Source organism: Cinclus cinclus, chromosome 8, assembly GCF_963662255.1.
Source record: "Cinclus cinclus chromosome 8, bCinCin1.1, whole genome shotgun sequence".
Taxonomy (NCBI): domain Eukaryota; kingdom Metazoa; phylum Chordata; class Aves; order Passeriformes; family Cinclidae; genus Cinclus; species Cinclus cinclus.
This window is the reverse complement of record NC_085053.1, coordinates 12,218,237-12,233,916: the sequence shown is the minus strand read 5'-3', so window position 1 is coordinate 12,233,916 and position 15,680 is coordinate 12,218,237. Positions and strand designations below refer to the sequence as shown.

At 39.6% G+C, this 15,680-nt stretch overlaps 1 protein-coding gene across 3 annotated transcripts; it reads right to left on the bottom strand.

The window, feature by feature from the left end:
• Positions 1-720: 720 nt before the first annotated feature.
• FRRS1 (ferric chelate reductase 1) lies at positions 721-14,741 on the bottom strand. 3 transcript variants are annotated; one of them, XM_062497318.1, is made up of 17 exons: positions 14,359-14,740; positions 13,449-13,596; positions 10,724-10,919; positions 10,357-10,493; positions 9,629-9,723; positions 8,745-8,895; positions 7,743-7,922; positions 6,826-6,924; positions 6,154-6,301; positions 5,516-5,632; positions 4,611-4,726; positions 4,239-4,325; positions 3,220-3,317; positions 2,988-3,046; positions 2,099-2,242; positions 949-1,010; positions 721-843 (listed from the first exon to the last, which is right to left on the bottom strand). In XM_062497318.1, exons 3-17 carry the CDS (start codon positions 10,917-10,919, stop codon positions 751-753), a joined length of 1,782 nt encoding a protein of 593 aa, XP_062353302.1. In that variant the 5' UTR covers positions 13,449-13,596; positions 14,359-14,740; the 3' UTR covers positions 721-750. The 3 variants fall into 3 exon arrangements, with proteins under 3 accessions (XP_062353302.1, XP_062353303.1, XP_062353301.1); XM_062497319.1 differs by having other exon boundaries at positions 14,476-14,498; XM_062497317.1 differs by lacking the exon at positions 13,449-13,596 and having other exon boundaries at positions 14,476-14,741.
• Positions 14,742-15,680: the final 939 nt, after the last annotated feature.

Sequence of the window (15,680 nt, the reverse complement as noted above, 5' to 3'; positions counted from 1 at the left end):
CAATAGGTTCTAATGCATTTATATTTCAAATATGTTCTCTCTTTATGATTTAGAAGTATCAAGAGGGATGAGACAGAGCAGTATTTTGAGTGAGGAAAATGGTGGTTTTACTAAAAGACTGAAGTTCCTAAACTCCTGTGCTTGCTGTGTAAGTACACTGCTCTTAAAGCAGACAGTGCTTTTTGCATTTTACTTTTATCTATTTAGCCCATGCATCAACCTGCATTTGTGACAATCTTTCACTAAGTTTCATGGTTTGTTTGGTTGGGGGCTTCTTTATGCACAAAACTGTCAAGAGCAGGAAGCTGGCATATCACATTAGAACACAGTCAATTGGACAGATTTACCCAGAGCAGTCATATCTTACCAGTTCCAATAGTCACCAAAGTTTTAGGGAACTGACTATCCAAATAACACAGCACATCTTCTCAATCTTCTTTTCACCTATAAGTTTCAATCAAGTTAACTAGTGTGCTTCAGAAACAGATCTCATTCCTTAGTCAGGCAAAGGTTCCCATTAAAAGTCCCATCTGAAGACAGCTTTTGTAGGACTGCAATTGACTGTAGGACAATTCCTCTCTAGATTCGAATTCCGGGTCTCCCTAACACTGAGCATGACATGCATTTTTATTGCTGTTCTTCAATTACATCTTCAAGAACATGTTGAGAAAAAAAGTTGTAATAAAAAGTTTTCCTTCCAGATTTTTCAACTGCACGGTATTTTGTCACAAAATTCTTAAAATATTTATTTCATATTTGGTTGATTGCTATCAGAAAGGCAACCAGGAATATTATATTTCCACAGACATAGATGGTTAACACAATCTGTTTAAACAGATGACCCTGCAAGAAAAGGGGAAGAAAAGTCATCGAACAGTCAGTCTTTTTATTGGTTTAAACAAAGAATCCTCCCATTCCACAGCAGTTAGTTACCAAACTGTGACTCACCTCTGCTTCTGCAGATGTGAGCGACTGCAGTATCTGCACTCTGTCATCCTCTATCACTTCAACTGTTCATGGGAAGAAAAACAGAAGTCAAGTGTGCCCTTAGGAGGAAGGGGATTTCATACTATACTGCAGAAGTCTTGATCCTACAACTAAGTCTTACACAGCATCAAATCTGAAAAGGACTTGGGAGTTTCATTTGATATTTCATGACCTGTTACTATCATGCTCACAACACAAATGAAAAACTACTCTTAAAAAGTAAATTCTGAACACTGGAGTCAAAAAACATTCTCTTTTGCTAGACTGAATAATCAAAACACTGAGTTTTGAGCTCTCACCTTTTTCTTTTATATTTTAAGGGAACTGGATTCCATTAAGAAATATTTTCATTAGCCAACATGAGAACACTCATTGTCCAAGCATTTCAGGTTAATTTCCCTATTTCTAGAAAGTAATTACTGCAGTTAAGTTTAAATTCACATCTGTTATAATCACTCCTTCTCCACCTGACACCTTACACAGACTCTTAATTAAATCACACTTCTTCAGTTCTGCAGCTGTCTCATCTCAGCCTTAGACCCAGGTCACTCACATGTGCAGTCAGCTCCTCTCCATGACACCAGCCAGTGAAGATAATTTCTAATGAAGTTACTACCCATCTCTTCCCTTGACACATTGGAGTCAGGATTTCTTATTCCTTCCCCAGTCAGTCAAAATGGCAAGCATTCAAGCTTGCTCGTGCAACAGTTAAATGCATATTAAATCTGCATGAATTAATCTGGACTTAACATACCCACCAGGGATCAAAATTATGGCAAAAAATAATAGTCTCAAAAAATATTTACACATTTCAGTCTGCATATTTCAGTCCCCTATGAACTGTGGTTTGAGAAATGAGAAGCTACTATTTAAAAAGGTACAATCCTCACTCTTCTAGAGCACTTATGTTTTAAAAACTGGTTTTCTTCTATACTCATTTCTCTACAGAAGACAGGACACTATTACTCAAGAGTTACTCCCTTTTAGCTTCCAAGACAGAAGCCAAAGAACACCTCCTGAGATTCAATCCACACTTATGCTTTATGCAAAACACACTTATGTTTTATGCTCAGCAGGCAAGGGGAGAGCAGGACTACTGCTGGGTTTGTACCTTTACGAACGAGACAGTAGCTGTGGATTTCCAGAAGAACATCAGTACCAACATGCCAAGCTACAAAGCCAATCATTGCATAGGTGTCCCACGGGTCTGGCAGGTCGAGTGCTGGCAGATCCATTCCCAAGAACATAGTCACAACTATTCAGTAAAAACAAGATTAAAAAAAACAGTAAGAATGTTGTGCCAATGTGCTTTTAAAATGCTCTCAAATGCTTTTGTAAATATATTTCCCATTAATTACCTAAAACTGCCTGAGGAATGAGGCTAAAGGAGCTCATACAGCTGAAAGTTGTTGAGGGTTTTTTGAGAGGATATAGGGGATTGTTTGGGTGGGGTTGTTTTGGGCTTTTTTGGTAGTGTGAGCACCAAGACAGGAAGAAAAGGCCAAAATGGTTTTTCAACCTGCTTAGTGCCCGATCACATTCCAGCCACACAAACACTAGCATTTGTGACTACCAACAGGACCAGTCAGCACAATATTAGTGCTTAAGGTTGCTGTGGAAGCTTGTCTCTACTACTAGAATGAAACCCAGCTTCTGGATCTATAAATGAAATTCCTGTTTCCCATTCAATAACATTGAACTATGCTACTGTAAGAACACTACTCTCATATCTTCCAAGACAACAAGAAATTTTGAAGGACAGGTCCTCATTACAGAGGAATTTCAGATTTGTCAGTAATTCCTTTGGTTTTAAAGTCACTTTTTCTCTGAGTTGTAACCAATGGCCCCTTAAAACTCACACAAAAATGGCCAAGAAAAAGGACCTTCAGACACACCTGGACTGGATGTACATAGATGTTTTAAATTGGTAACAGCCCAGACAAAGGGCAAAGTTCCTTTAAATCAGTTAAATGGGAGTTACAACTATTACTTCTACTCACCAGCTAATATTCTAGCTGTTGTACCAGTACCCCAGTGAAACCAGTTAAACAGTTGCCTCCTACAAAACAGTGAAACACATTTTATTGATAACACAGCTGGGGAAAGGGGGCAGAAATCAAAGAACATTTTTGCCTAGTTTCAAGCTGTAAAAACTTTTCATTGTAAAAAGATTTTCAAAAAGAAACAGTCACATTTAATTCCTGTGGTTGTAATTTAATGAGTCAGTTGTACCTTGGTGCGTGATGAGATGGTCTGAAACCTGCCATAAGTGGTTGAAAGATTGTCAAAGCCATCACAGCACAGCCAAGATAAGGATGAAAACCTGCTTGCTAAACAGAAGACATTTTTTCTTAAATAGCACAGCTATATAAACAAAGAGAAAAGACACCAAAATATTGCAAATTTTATTAATACTTGTATTAGTAAGTTATAACGGAGCAGCACTGGCAGAGGCAACAGGACACAAACTGCCCTGCAGGCAGATGGAGATTGTTTGCCTTGGTAGCAGACACACTGGTATGTCTGCTTCAGGTTTATCCCACCTTTTTGCTGTATTGAGAAACTCTACCAGCTGAAGAGCAGACTAACATGACTACAGAAGCCATAGTCCAAGCTCTCCAGCCTCAACCCTGTGTTTTCAGGATAGGTCTGTTTTATAACTCATCCCAGCACTGGTCCTCTCATTCACCCAAAAATGTTTTACTCAATTTCCCTAGCTTATACCCATGACCATAGTCTCCCACCTTGAATTCAGATACTCTCTAGACTTTCCAACTTTTGATGTCACGTTGCATCAAGCAGAGTACAAGTGAAAGCAACAGGTATACAATCTCTGTGTAGATACTGCTCCAGACTAAGCTTATCACTCACTGTTATGTCTAAGTTCACCAAAAAACACTTCTTCCCAGGAGGCTTACCATGCTAATGTCAGCCATCACATCCTTACTCCCCTCCCAAGATCATATTCTCTAAGGAAACAGTAAGACCAAAAGAGTACATCAAGAAACTGTGAGAAAATAATTTATTTGGGAGAAAGAGAAAGAAAGGAAGACACTGAAATTTTTCAGCCTGTAGTTTAAAGGAGACAAAATTCTTCTTCCGTGTTGCTAGAGTTTGAAATCAGCCTACCTAAGAACAGCTTTCACAGGAATTTCCTTAGAAATAGTCATAATAGCTGGCAGTGGACTTCCTCATTCATTCAGTCCCACCTTTACCTTTGAGCTAACAAACAAGACAAAGCACACACTTACGTGGCTCCAACCTCTTCGGTATACAAAAGGCAACACAAAAGAAATGCTTGTAAGCATGACTGTGGTCAACATAAGCATACGATGCACCTAGGAAAGTTAAGTTTGCTTTTAGAAACTCTACAGCTTTCTTAAATACATCATGAAAGACATTAAGTAGACCTACAGTTAAATGATATTCTTAAATCCTGCTTTAGACTTTACCTTTAGTAGTAAAGTAGGTGAACTTCTGATTTTTAATTGTTCCACTTTTTAAAATTAAAGAAATGTGTAAATCATACCATGTTTAGTCCATTTCTAGGATCTAGTAGGTTTATAATTCTGCTTGCATTAATGCTAAAAAATACAGCTGGAGATTGTGGAGATTTTGCTCACCTGAAACCACAACTCCTTTCCAAATAGGAATGAATGAGACCAGACAGGTTTGAAGAACCGTGCAACAATAACACCAATACTAACTGTGGTAATCCAAGCAACAAACATTAGTGCTCCTGAAAATAGAAAAAAAAAAAACAAACAACCCAACAAGGTAAATGATAGGTAACTTAAGTACACACAAATACAATTTCCAAGACTATGTAATAGTTTAGCCCATATGCACATGGTCAGAATTTACTAATGATTAAAAACATATCACCTGGTTCAGGCCACAGCTTCACAGCCTTTATCTTGCTAGAGAACAGAAACATCCATGCAAAAGATAATCATACTTTGTCCACACAATACAACAGAGCAGCTCTGGCTACTGCACATTTCACACATGCTAACACACTTTGTATGTACTGGTGAGAGAAACCATTCTGTCACCAACTCAGACATCAGAGAATGAAAGATGGCATTGCTACAATATGTCTGGCAAAGAATGAGTAGCAGTTCTATCATGGACCTGCATTCAAGTCCAGTAGTGTGGGAGAAAAAATTCCCATTAACTTCAGGGACTCCAGACTTCCAGTTGAGTGGTTTCTCATTTCAAATAGAACTAAACCAAAAATGCAACTACAACAACTTGAAATAAAGAGTTACACAAGTCTCAATTATAAATTTAAGGGAAAAGGCAAGGGTGGGTTCATTTTCCTGGGCAAAAAAAAAATTTAAAAATCTTCCAACACTGTTCTTGAAATGAAAAATTATTAACTTCACTCTGCCACCAGAGTATCAGATGTTGCTAGCCAACAGAATATACAAAATGCCAGAAAGACAAGAAGAAATACCAACTCTACAATAGCCTCCAGTCTCAACAAGTCTAGAACTGAGAGACAAAACTAGAAACTGCATCTTACCATGAGCCTTGATAAGGCGTGGGGCCCGGGAACCTCCAATATCCTGAGGAAGGCCTGTGACATCGCACAGTCCATCGGTGACCAGGGGCTGACCACGATGTTTGTATATTAGTCCACCTGAGCAGCAACAAAGTGGTTTATTTCTTGCTAATGAAAGCCACTGCACTTGTAACTGTGCCCAGCCCTCATTCAAACCCTCTTGTGACCGCTGTACATAATCAAACAAGCTAACACACAATATGGTAAGAACCTAACATCATCTAATCCATCCTGCACACTTAATGTACAAACTGCAGCCAGCTATAGGAAATACCTTTTTTCTCCACTACATACACAGGACATGAACAATAATTCTCTTTGATTCTAGTCTCCTTTAAAAGAAAAATAAGTGGCCAGTTCTCAAGAAGCTATTGGTTCCTATGATCAAATGAGCATTCAACACATATGAGTAAATTTGCAATAACTCCCACAAGCAAACCCATGAGCCAAAGAAGCAGTAAAGATGACTGAATTAAAGGCCTGAAACATGGAAACCTTAGTTCAAGCACCAATTCTCATCTAAGGCATATCTTACAGAAGGGTTACTAACTCGTTTGGAGCTGTTAAAAGAAAAGCAACAATACATAAGTCAAGTTTACCTTCACTAGCTTCCCCATCTGCCAGAAAGATGTAGTAACTGGTACCCAGATTAAATCTCCCTGTATAAGCAGGGAGATGAATACTCCTCCTGAAAGAACATTGAAGAACACCATCTGCAAGCCTCCACGACACATCTTCAAGGGCATTCTGTAAAACAGGAGATAATTAATACCCAGGGTTTTCAGACTGGCAGAGTAATTGGCTTAAAAGTAACCTTGCAAAAGATAAGAGTGTCACTGGTGTACGAAGAAAAAAATGTTAATGATCCAGGGAAGGGTGATCCCTTTTAAATTGGCATGCAAGAGGTATGTCAGTAAGTCAACATAGCAACTTAAGTTTTGAACTTATTATCACTAATTTTTACAGCCCATAACAATGTTTAACCCAGGACATACCAGTTGCAGCTGTGGTTCTAGCAAAGGGACAAACTAATAATAAGGACAAAGTTTCTAAATAGACTAAGCTCCTGTCATGTGACTAGCTTTACAAATTAACTTTAGACTTCCAAAGTTAACATCCACAGGAAATAAGAGCCCAGCCAATCACACCTTAGAGAATTATGGATCCACCTCAGTATTTACACCTTCTGTGCAAAACAAAATCAGGAAGCAGCAGCATACCTAACTTCAAAGCTACACCTGTAAAAGTGCCTGAGTTGTTTTAAAAGATACCTCTGAATCCAAGAGAGGATGACTTCGCTCCTTCAAACGGGCAGTGCTCACATAAACATGGTGATCCTCATTAACACACAGATAAGCATCATCACCACCCTGCACAGTTGAAAAGAAAAATATCTATAGCCCAATAAAAAATACTACTGGCAGTCTCCAAAAGGTCTTCAATTTAATGCAGGCAGCAAGACCTGAGAGATTTCTGTAGTTATCAAGTTGTTATTTCCCCTTTTTCAAACAAAACAGTATTATTACTGAGGGACCACACTAAGTCAAAGAGATGACACAGAGAAACAAGCATTATGGTTCACTCTCCTCTCCCAGAGTAACAACCACATAATCCTAAATTTCTTTAATTATTCAGAATTTACTAAATTAACTAGATATGACAGAGATGGATGTTGGAGCTACTTAAAAATCCACTTCAGTTACAATATTTTTTGCCTCCACAGCCATAAAAAAAAAAAAGTGTTGTTAAGAACCAAGTGTTCCTGCAATACGGATACGAATACAAACAGCACTTCTTTGTGTAACAAGTAGTTTATGGATTATGCATCTGTCAACAGCACCATGTCTTCACTTTAACATAAGTCAGAAAGAAGTATCTTTTAACATTTTTAAGACTGATCCTTGAATGTTACTCCGATACAAATACAGATGGTTTTCAGAGTAACAACTCAGCTTCTAAGAGGTAAATTTTTTTTGATGGGTAAATAGAGATTGATTTAACCAGGAATTTCAGTCAGGGTGAATTCTACTGCAGTTATTCAGTCCTAAGCTAAAAGTAAGTATCCACCTATAAGCAACAACCAATGTTTTAGCAGTATGGGAGAGTCACACTTTTTTTCATATGCATTTCCATTCAAACTTTACTAATATCACAAAAACAGCTATGGAAAATAAAACAGAATGCTCACCATCCACCGGTCATGGGAAAATGCAAATGCTAAATATCCTTCACTTGGACCACTCATTTCAATAAAAACTGAGCCCTCCTCTTGTTGGAAGGATAGAAAAAAACAGGAAGCACTTCCAGGATCACAGTTTGTAGGGTTCCTAATGCAGAACTTCGTAATTCCACAACCTGATGCACTAAACTAAACAATTAAGAAAAAAAAACAAATTGTCAGCAATGAGAGCTTCCATTCTCTTCCTCTTTCCTACCCAAGGGAGAAAAAAAGGCATACAAGGAACAATATCATCTATTCTTACACACCCATCTCTTAAACAATGTCTACAATTACCCTAGGACTACAAAGCACAATGATGGTGACTTCCAAGCTAAATTTGAGTTGAATTTTCACTTTAAAGGCATCACAATAGAATAACTTCAAAAAGTCAGCAAGAACTTCTGAAAAAATCTCCCTCTGGTTTAATATTTGGAGAGGTAGTATCAGCTTTAAGATGAGAAAGAAAAGAAAGCAACTACAGCTTTATGCTTACTTTTTAAAGCAGAAACTCCACTGATACACATTGAGAAATGACATTGATTACAAGTCACAGTTATCTTGAATCAAATAGCAGCACTTGCTTGGTCCATTCAAGACTCAGAAGTCAGTAACACAGATGCACTCAGAGAAGAAAGCTTCTAAGCCTGCAGTTGCTAAATAGGAAATTATTTGTCAGGACCAGATGAAGTCTTTTCCCATCTCTCATGACAAGTGTGCACAATATTTTCTGGTTATTAATTTCTAAATGTTGTGTTAATCTTCTGACCTGTGTGCAGCATGAGAACATTTGAACCTGCAAAGTTCAAGCAACTCAGCTAAGGGCAGCTGTCATGTTCTTAGCCTTAGATATCAAAATTACTCATCCATCATCTCTCCTGTTCTGTTAATAGGCTGTATCAGTGTCATCTCATTAAATTCCACTCATCACAAGCATTAAAGATAGCCTGATTTAGCTTTATCTTTACTTACTGGCTTTGATATGTAGGAAACTGAGTGTGAAGTTGACATGGCCTCTGATGTTGCATGCAAAGGTGGTGTTGGGGACAATACATCAGGCTGAGAAACAATGGGACCTGGAATCTTTACCCAGAAAATCCTGTATTTCTTCACAACTGTGGCTCTTAAAAAATACAACACACAGAGTCATTACTGTATGTATTTATAGTTGACTGCTACTTTAAACAAAAAAAAGAAAAGCAAAGAACCTATAGCTCACACAAATTTATAAAACTTTCTCATAAAAGAGAAAAAATATAAAACTCATCTTTATAGAGGCCTCTACTATTTTAGGGATTGAGGTAGGAAAATACCTTAAATCTCAGTAGAAAAAGAATTTTAAAACATAATACCACATAGTGCAGGGGATATAAGAAACATTCATGCCATGCCTATGGCATAGATTAGAACTTCAGAGAAGAGCTGCATTGCTTTTATCCTGTAGTTCCCATAAAGCTAGCAGTGTAACAGGAAGGTGTATATATATATATATATATATATATATATAATTTGGTTAGGTACAGCAAAGAAAAAGACTCTTCACAGTGTATATTTCAGGTACAAGAAGTGAGAAGAAAGCTTTAGCTAGAAAGACTACACAAACCAGTCTCCAAATCCTCTTATACCCTCCCTGGAAGGAAAAAAAAATAAAAAAAATAAAAATTATTCACCTTCAACTCTTCCTAAAAAACAAGTGTCTGCATTAACACAGACTCTGCAGCAAGTAAGGGGTATTGACTTTTCAGGCCATTAGACCACAGGCTTTTCAGCTGCTGTACAATATTTGACACAGACAATGGTACAGGTTTACCTAGTCTGCATTTTAATAAAGTAGAATTGATACTAGATTTACTTACAGAAACTGTACATGTTTTGGAGCATCCCCAGGAGCAATCCAATAAACTTTTATGTCTTTCTTTTTTGCTTTACTTGTGTGACTGACAGCTGAATTCTGAGAACACACACAAATCAAGACTTACACAGCAGATAAACATTTTGTTACTTAACACAGTCAGCAGAGGCTGCAACTAAATCCTACAGAGACACTGCACTGTTACACTGCACAACCCAGTGCAATTGGCTTTGCCCCAGTCAGTCATGATCAGCTCAGGTGAGGTGTAGCACTGCAACTCACTCATATAACAAACTTCAAGACTAAAAGGAACGACTTTCAATCCAGCAATGAGGTAGAGGTCCCTGCAGCATTTATGTAGAAATATTGAGGTTTTCTTAACAAGGAAATGCTCCACTTTTTCACAATAAGAGGATTAAGATACAGTACAGTGGTTCCTTCTTTTAATATTAGGAATACACTAAGTTCATTGTGTAAAAGTAAAATTTATGTTATAAATGCTGCATCTTCCTGCAGCAGTCAGCCTTCTGTCACCAGGACAGTTTAAACAGCTCATAAGAACAGTCCAGAGCTGCAGTGAAGTTGTGCCTCTGTTCTCCAAGCTGGACCAATTTCCCCAGAGACTCACTGAACTCAAATAAAATGACATGGATTAGCTCTGTCCTGTTCCAGACATACTCTGGTACAAGCCCCTCAGTGCCCAACAGATCACTTGAAGGCACTGGACTGTACCTTGGTACGACCACATGTCAGCAGCTGAGAACGCCTCCGGTCAGCTAACACAAAAGAACCAACTGCAGGGCTAGCCAGGTGCTCTGCATCCCGGGCTTGGATGAAAAATCCCTCAAAATCCGGTCCAGACAAGTGAACTAAAGCAAGAAGGAAAATTAAAGGATGTTTAACACTACTCCAGAGGAAGAAGAAAGTATTCCAACAATGATTAATAGATGTTCATTTTACAAGTAATGAATGATGGTTAATGGATTACTTAAACAAGATTCAACTGCTTAGATAAACCCAGTATAGAAAACTGAGGAAAGACATACTATAATACAAAGAAATAATAAATTAAACTCTTCAGCTGTAACTGACACAATACCTTCTATGCTGTCCCCTGGTTTAAATTCAGTCCCATTCACTGTAATGGTGTGCTCAGGTGACAGCTGAGGAGAGCTACCATGACAGGGTACCATGCTAGTACAGGCTTCTCTTACTTTTCCATTTGGATAGCCAGCCACAGATGCATAGAGGAAAACAAACATCCGAACAGCAAGAGCAATACCAGGCAGCTCCATCTGTATAAAATAAAATTTACAGGCAATTAAGCACAATAAATATTGACATTGCAGGTTACCACTCTTCTTCAGAAATCAGTTGAATGGTAGAATACAAAACCATGTCTTAAAAGAGCATTCAAAAGAAGACACCACTCCTAGCTACTGCATAACCTTCACTTCTGATAACTGTCAGGCATTGTTAGAATGTTCAAATACCATATTTCTGGTCATCTACAGGTTATCAATGGATCCCTGTTAAAAATCGATTCATTCCCTCCATGCATTTTGACAGCACTTATTTTAAAATGTCTTTTGCCAATCCTTTTCCTTTTCACTCTCAAAAAATTTTTAAAAAAATGCAACTTAAAAATCAAGTTCCTTAAAAATCTGCCCAGGACAGATAGATCTTATAACAAGCTTCACAGATACGAAAAGGTCGACAGTATTGAGGAACTACATGGTTAGTATCAAGACCACTTTTATTAATCATAGCTTCAAATTTTGCGTATTACAGACTGCCTTTTGTTTCCACAACCCGTGCCTATTTCTTCTTATATGACAAATAATTCCCCAGTAACAAGTTCTCATTTCTGCAGAGAAACTAAAGTTGCCAAATGTCAGAAATAAATTTTATACATGCAAGAGTGAGAATCTGGTATGAAGACTCAGACAAAGAAATATGTGTGCTTGTTGCAGACAAGCACAAGACTTCTCCTTTGCACTCATCCTTTCTGGATATTGGGCCTTCAGACAATTAGTCAAACAACTTTGCTTGATTGCTTATCACACTCTTGTCAATGGAACAGCATGCATGAAAGACATGGGACAGTAGGACCCCAGATCCTAAACAGTTATATGAACTCCTAACCTCAGCTTTCATCATACAATATTTTGCCCCACCACAACACTGTCTCCATAAAACCTGTGGCAATTGTTTTGCTGCTCAGCAGCATGCAGGGCTTATAGCTGTACTGTGGTTTACAGAACACCTTAGCCAATAAAAGAAAGAGTTTCCACATCCAAAAGGCCAGGAGAACAGAGATAACCTTCCTTTCAATCCTTAGGCACAAGAACTGAGTTATCAGCTCTGTGGAACACAGACCAGGCAGCCTTCTGGTAGGGCCATGCCCATTTTGCAGCAAGTGATAAGAAGTATCAGGTTAAGAAATTCCCTGACAGTATGGATGGACATGAAGATAAGAAACACACAGAGCCATTTCAGACTGAACTCTTGATACCTAAAAAGCAGTCAAATGAAGACAAGGCACATCATTAGTCTTACACAACAGGAGTCATTAACATGAACTCTATTCTAAAGTTCTTATACACGGAAATCCACAATTTCCAAGGCAATGCTATATTTGTACTTCAACATCTAGGCTCCCCAGCAACTTTACACCACTAAATAGAAGAAAATAAGTGGTAAGAGGAGGTTGAACAGTTAGGTTTCAAGAACTAGAAAATAAAAACCCAACACTCAACTCCTCCCAAATATTCAAGATAACATGATCATATCTTTAACTTCTAGTTAAAGCATTTCCTTCTAGTTCCAACACTTCTCAAAACTGTCAAAAGTTTCTATCTAATTGATTTTATACATAAGTTAGAGACACTTATAGAAAGCTAAAAACTAAGGTTCAGTAGAATTGTATGTACCAGAGAAATTTTCAAAACAAGAAGAGATAAGGCTGCATATCACAGAGACAAGAAAGAGTAGGGTAATATCCTGCTTTAAGTAGCAGAGGATGTGGTAGGGATGTAAAATGAGACAAAAATATTCTTGTCAGATTCAACTGACTCAAAAAGAAAAAAAACATAAAAGATTAAGTAGAAATTACTAGAATAAAAAAAGGCAAAAATCTGAAAAAGATTTAGATAAATAGAGAGCAGGAAGTTACTTCTTCCTGTGTTGAAAAGAACTTCAATGGACCCTGGAGGTATCAACAGCTAATAAAGCCCTGGTAGCCTGATAGCTCATAAGCACTCCAACTCAGGATCTCTTCATAGAGCTTATCTTTTAGCTGTTTAACTTCATTAGTTTTAGATTTCACACTATGCAGCTAACTTCAGAGAGGAAGAAGAGATGAGACAACAGGCAAGGCATAGATACTGTCAGCTCAAAGGTACAAAGACTCCCATTGACAGAAATTTCTCCTGACCATCAGACAATAAGGCTAACAGAAAAGGAAAGAGCCCCCTGAAGGGGAATAAACTATATTAATATAAAAGGTTTATAACTCATTCCTTCAGAATGCTACAAAGGGAAAGCAGACAGTCATGCTGTCCAAGAGTCACCCTCCCTCTGAATTCATAAAAAAAACCCACTTGGTTTGGCCTCTTCTGCTTGGTTCAAGGTGATCATGACAGCTGGATTGAGCAAGGACAGAAAACACACTCATAATAATTCATTACTTTTAAAATACAAATACACACCCATGCACACAAAACATGCACACCTCAGAATCTTTTTCATTCTAGGAAACAGGATTTCAAGGGCATATATGTTTCAAAATTATTTTTTGTAACAATTCGAGTATAGGCACTTACCTTACAGCCAGTCCTGTTACAGTGACAAAGTCTGAGTAAATCTGCCAATGACTCTCTACTTGTAGTAAAACAACTTCTATTACTTAGTTATCTCTTCTATTTGGTTTGCATCTAACTGTATTAACCTAACTGTATCCAGGAAGCTTGTCTGAAAAAAAACAAACAAACAAAAAAACAAAACCAGCACACACACAAAAAAGTAAGGTTTATAAGAGCATCTTTACTCCAGACACATATTTTATACAACTTTCCCACACTTCAGCTGAAATGCATGAAGCTGTAATGAAACACTGACCCTGCAGCTTCCTTTGCTTTGTCAGACACTTCCCCAGACCCCAAAGAGTTTCATACTAAGTAATCACTTAATCATGTTCTGCAGTGCAGTTAAGGGCTGGCAGGCAGGGATGGGGAAACCCTACAACCAACTTTTGATACCTTCTTCCTCCAAGTATTAGCTGACACAAATTTGCAGAATGATTTCAAAGATCATTATGCATTTACTTTCTAGCAAAGAGACACTTTATTTTAGAAGAACAAACAATTTTAAAAATATGGTAACTTTGTCTTTTTTCCATATATCTCACCAAGAATAAACAGGAAGCAAGGATTTTTCCCTGATCACTTGTTTGCTTTAATGATTGTACTTGGGCAGCTGCTCTGCATAGAATCTTCAAGGCCCTTGCAAACTTTAAATTATATGAAGAACCCAAAGTTGGAGATTGATTTAAAAAGACAGTTTGTTACCCCAACAACTAACTTCAATTATAGCATGAAAATATTCATCACAGAGCCATCTCCTCTGCACGTTAATAAAGAAACAAAATAGGAAACTAATATTCACATAACAGGAAGCAAAAAAGATAGCAGAGGAATGCAGTTGGCATTCCAGACAAAATAAGCCGTAGCTTACCTTTACTCACTAAGGCACACAGGTTTAGTTTTCTCTAAAGCAATTCAGAAATCTTGCATGAAAGGTAACAGCTACAAGGTGCTTTTAAAAACCACCAGATTTTACTTTGCCTCACACCTGCTGCAGATGTTCTATTAAGCAAACACACTTTCCAAAAAGCTCGCAGTATCCACTTCGAGGATTCACCAGCATCACTTTAACCAAAGCACTACTACGAAGGCTACAGCAGCTCCTCAGCCCTTACTCCAGGGAGCCCCGCTCTCCGCTGCGGTGGAAAAGGGTGAGGGGGAAGGCGAGGCCGGGCCAGGTGACCCCACGGTCTGCGGTGGCCTCCCCCGCGGCCGCGGCGCTTTCGCGGCAGCGGTGCCCGAGGGGAGGAGCGGGGAGCTGGGAGCGGTGCCCGAGGGGCGGAGCGGGGAGCTGGGAGCGGTGCCCGAGGGGCGGAGCGGGGAGCTGGGAGCGGTGCCCGAGGGGAGGAGCGGGGAGCGGGGAGCGGGGCCCGAGGGACGGAGCGGGGAGCGGGGAGCGGGGCCCGAGGGACGGAGCGGGGAGCGGGGAGCGGTGCCCGAGGGACGGAGCGGGGAGCGGGGAGCGGTGCCCGAGGGGCGGAGCGGGGAGCGGTGCCCGAGGGACGGAGCGGGGAGCGGTGCCCGAGGGACGGAGCGGGGAGCTGGGAGCGGTGCCCGAGGGGCGGAGCGGGGAGAGGGGAGCGGTGCCCGAGGGGCGGAGCGGGGAGAGGGGAGCGGTGCCCGAGGGGCGGAGCGGGGAGAGGGGAGCGGAGCCGCTCCCGGGCAGCCCGAACGCTCCGGGTGCCGCCCGCAGGGAGCCCCCAGAACCAAGGCCTTAGGGCGCCTCATTTCTGTGCAGCCTCCCAACGCTGGAGGTCTGCACGGCCGTCCCTGGGTTAACAACCAGAGTTTTACTGAGAGATCGGCCTTGTCAAAGCTTACAGAGCTCGCGTTAGCGCCGCTACTCCTGTGCCGAAAGGTGGCCACATATAACAGGCTTGCAAAATCAGGCTTTTCTTATCAAGAAAGCAAATAAATACTGGCTGTAACTGGGGCTTTGCTGGCAGAAACTGCAATTGCTTACACAGGCTTCTCTGACTTCTATACTATTTAAATCCATGTTCTCAACTGCTCACAAAGTGGCGCAAAAAGAAAATTACTTAAAAATCCAGAGGGAACTTTCCCCTGCCACAGCATAGAAATAAGAACCACCTTTACTGGAGAGCTTTAGTGATTCAGTTGCTTACTAATAGTTCAGAGCAGTTCTGTAAATATTAGTACTATCAATTTGGTAATATTTTTTAAAAAAATAGC

Coding starts and splice junctions, on each gene's coding strand:
- FRRS1 (XM_062497317.1), bottom strand. CDS start 14,550: ATGCTGGTGAATCCTCGAAGTGGATACTGCGAGCTTTTTGGAAAGTGT. Junction 5,633..6,153: donor AGATGGGGAAGCTAGTGAAG/GTAAACTTGACT, acceptor GTTGCTGCTCAG/GTGGACTAATATACAAACAT. Junction 4,326..4,610: donor GAAAGGAGTTGTGGTTTCAG/GTGAGCAAAATC, acceptor TAACTTTCCTAG/GTGCATCGTATGCTTATGTT.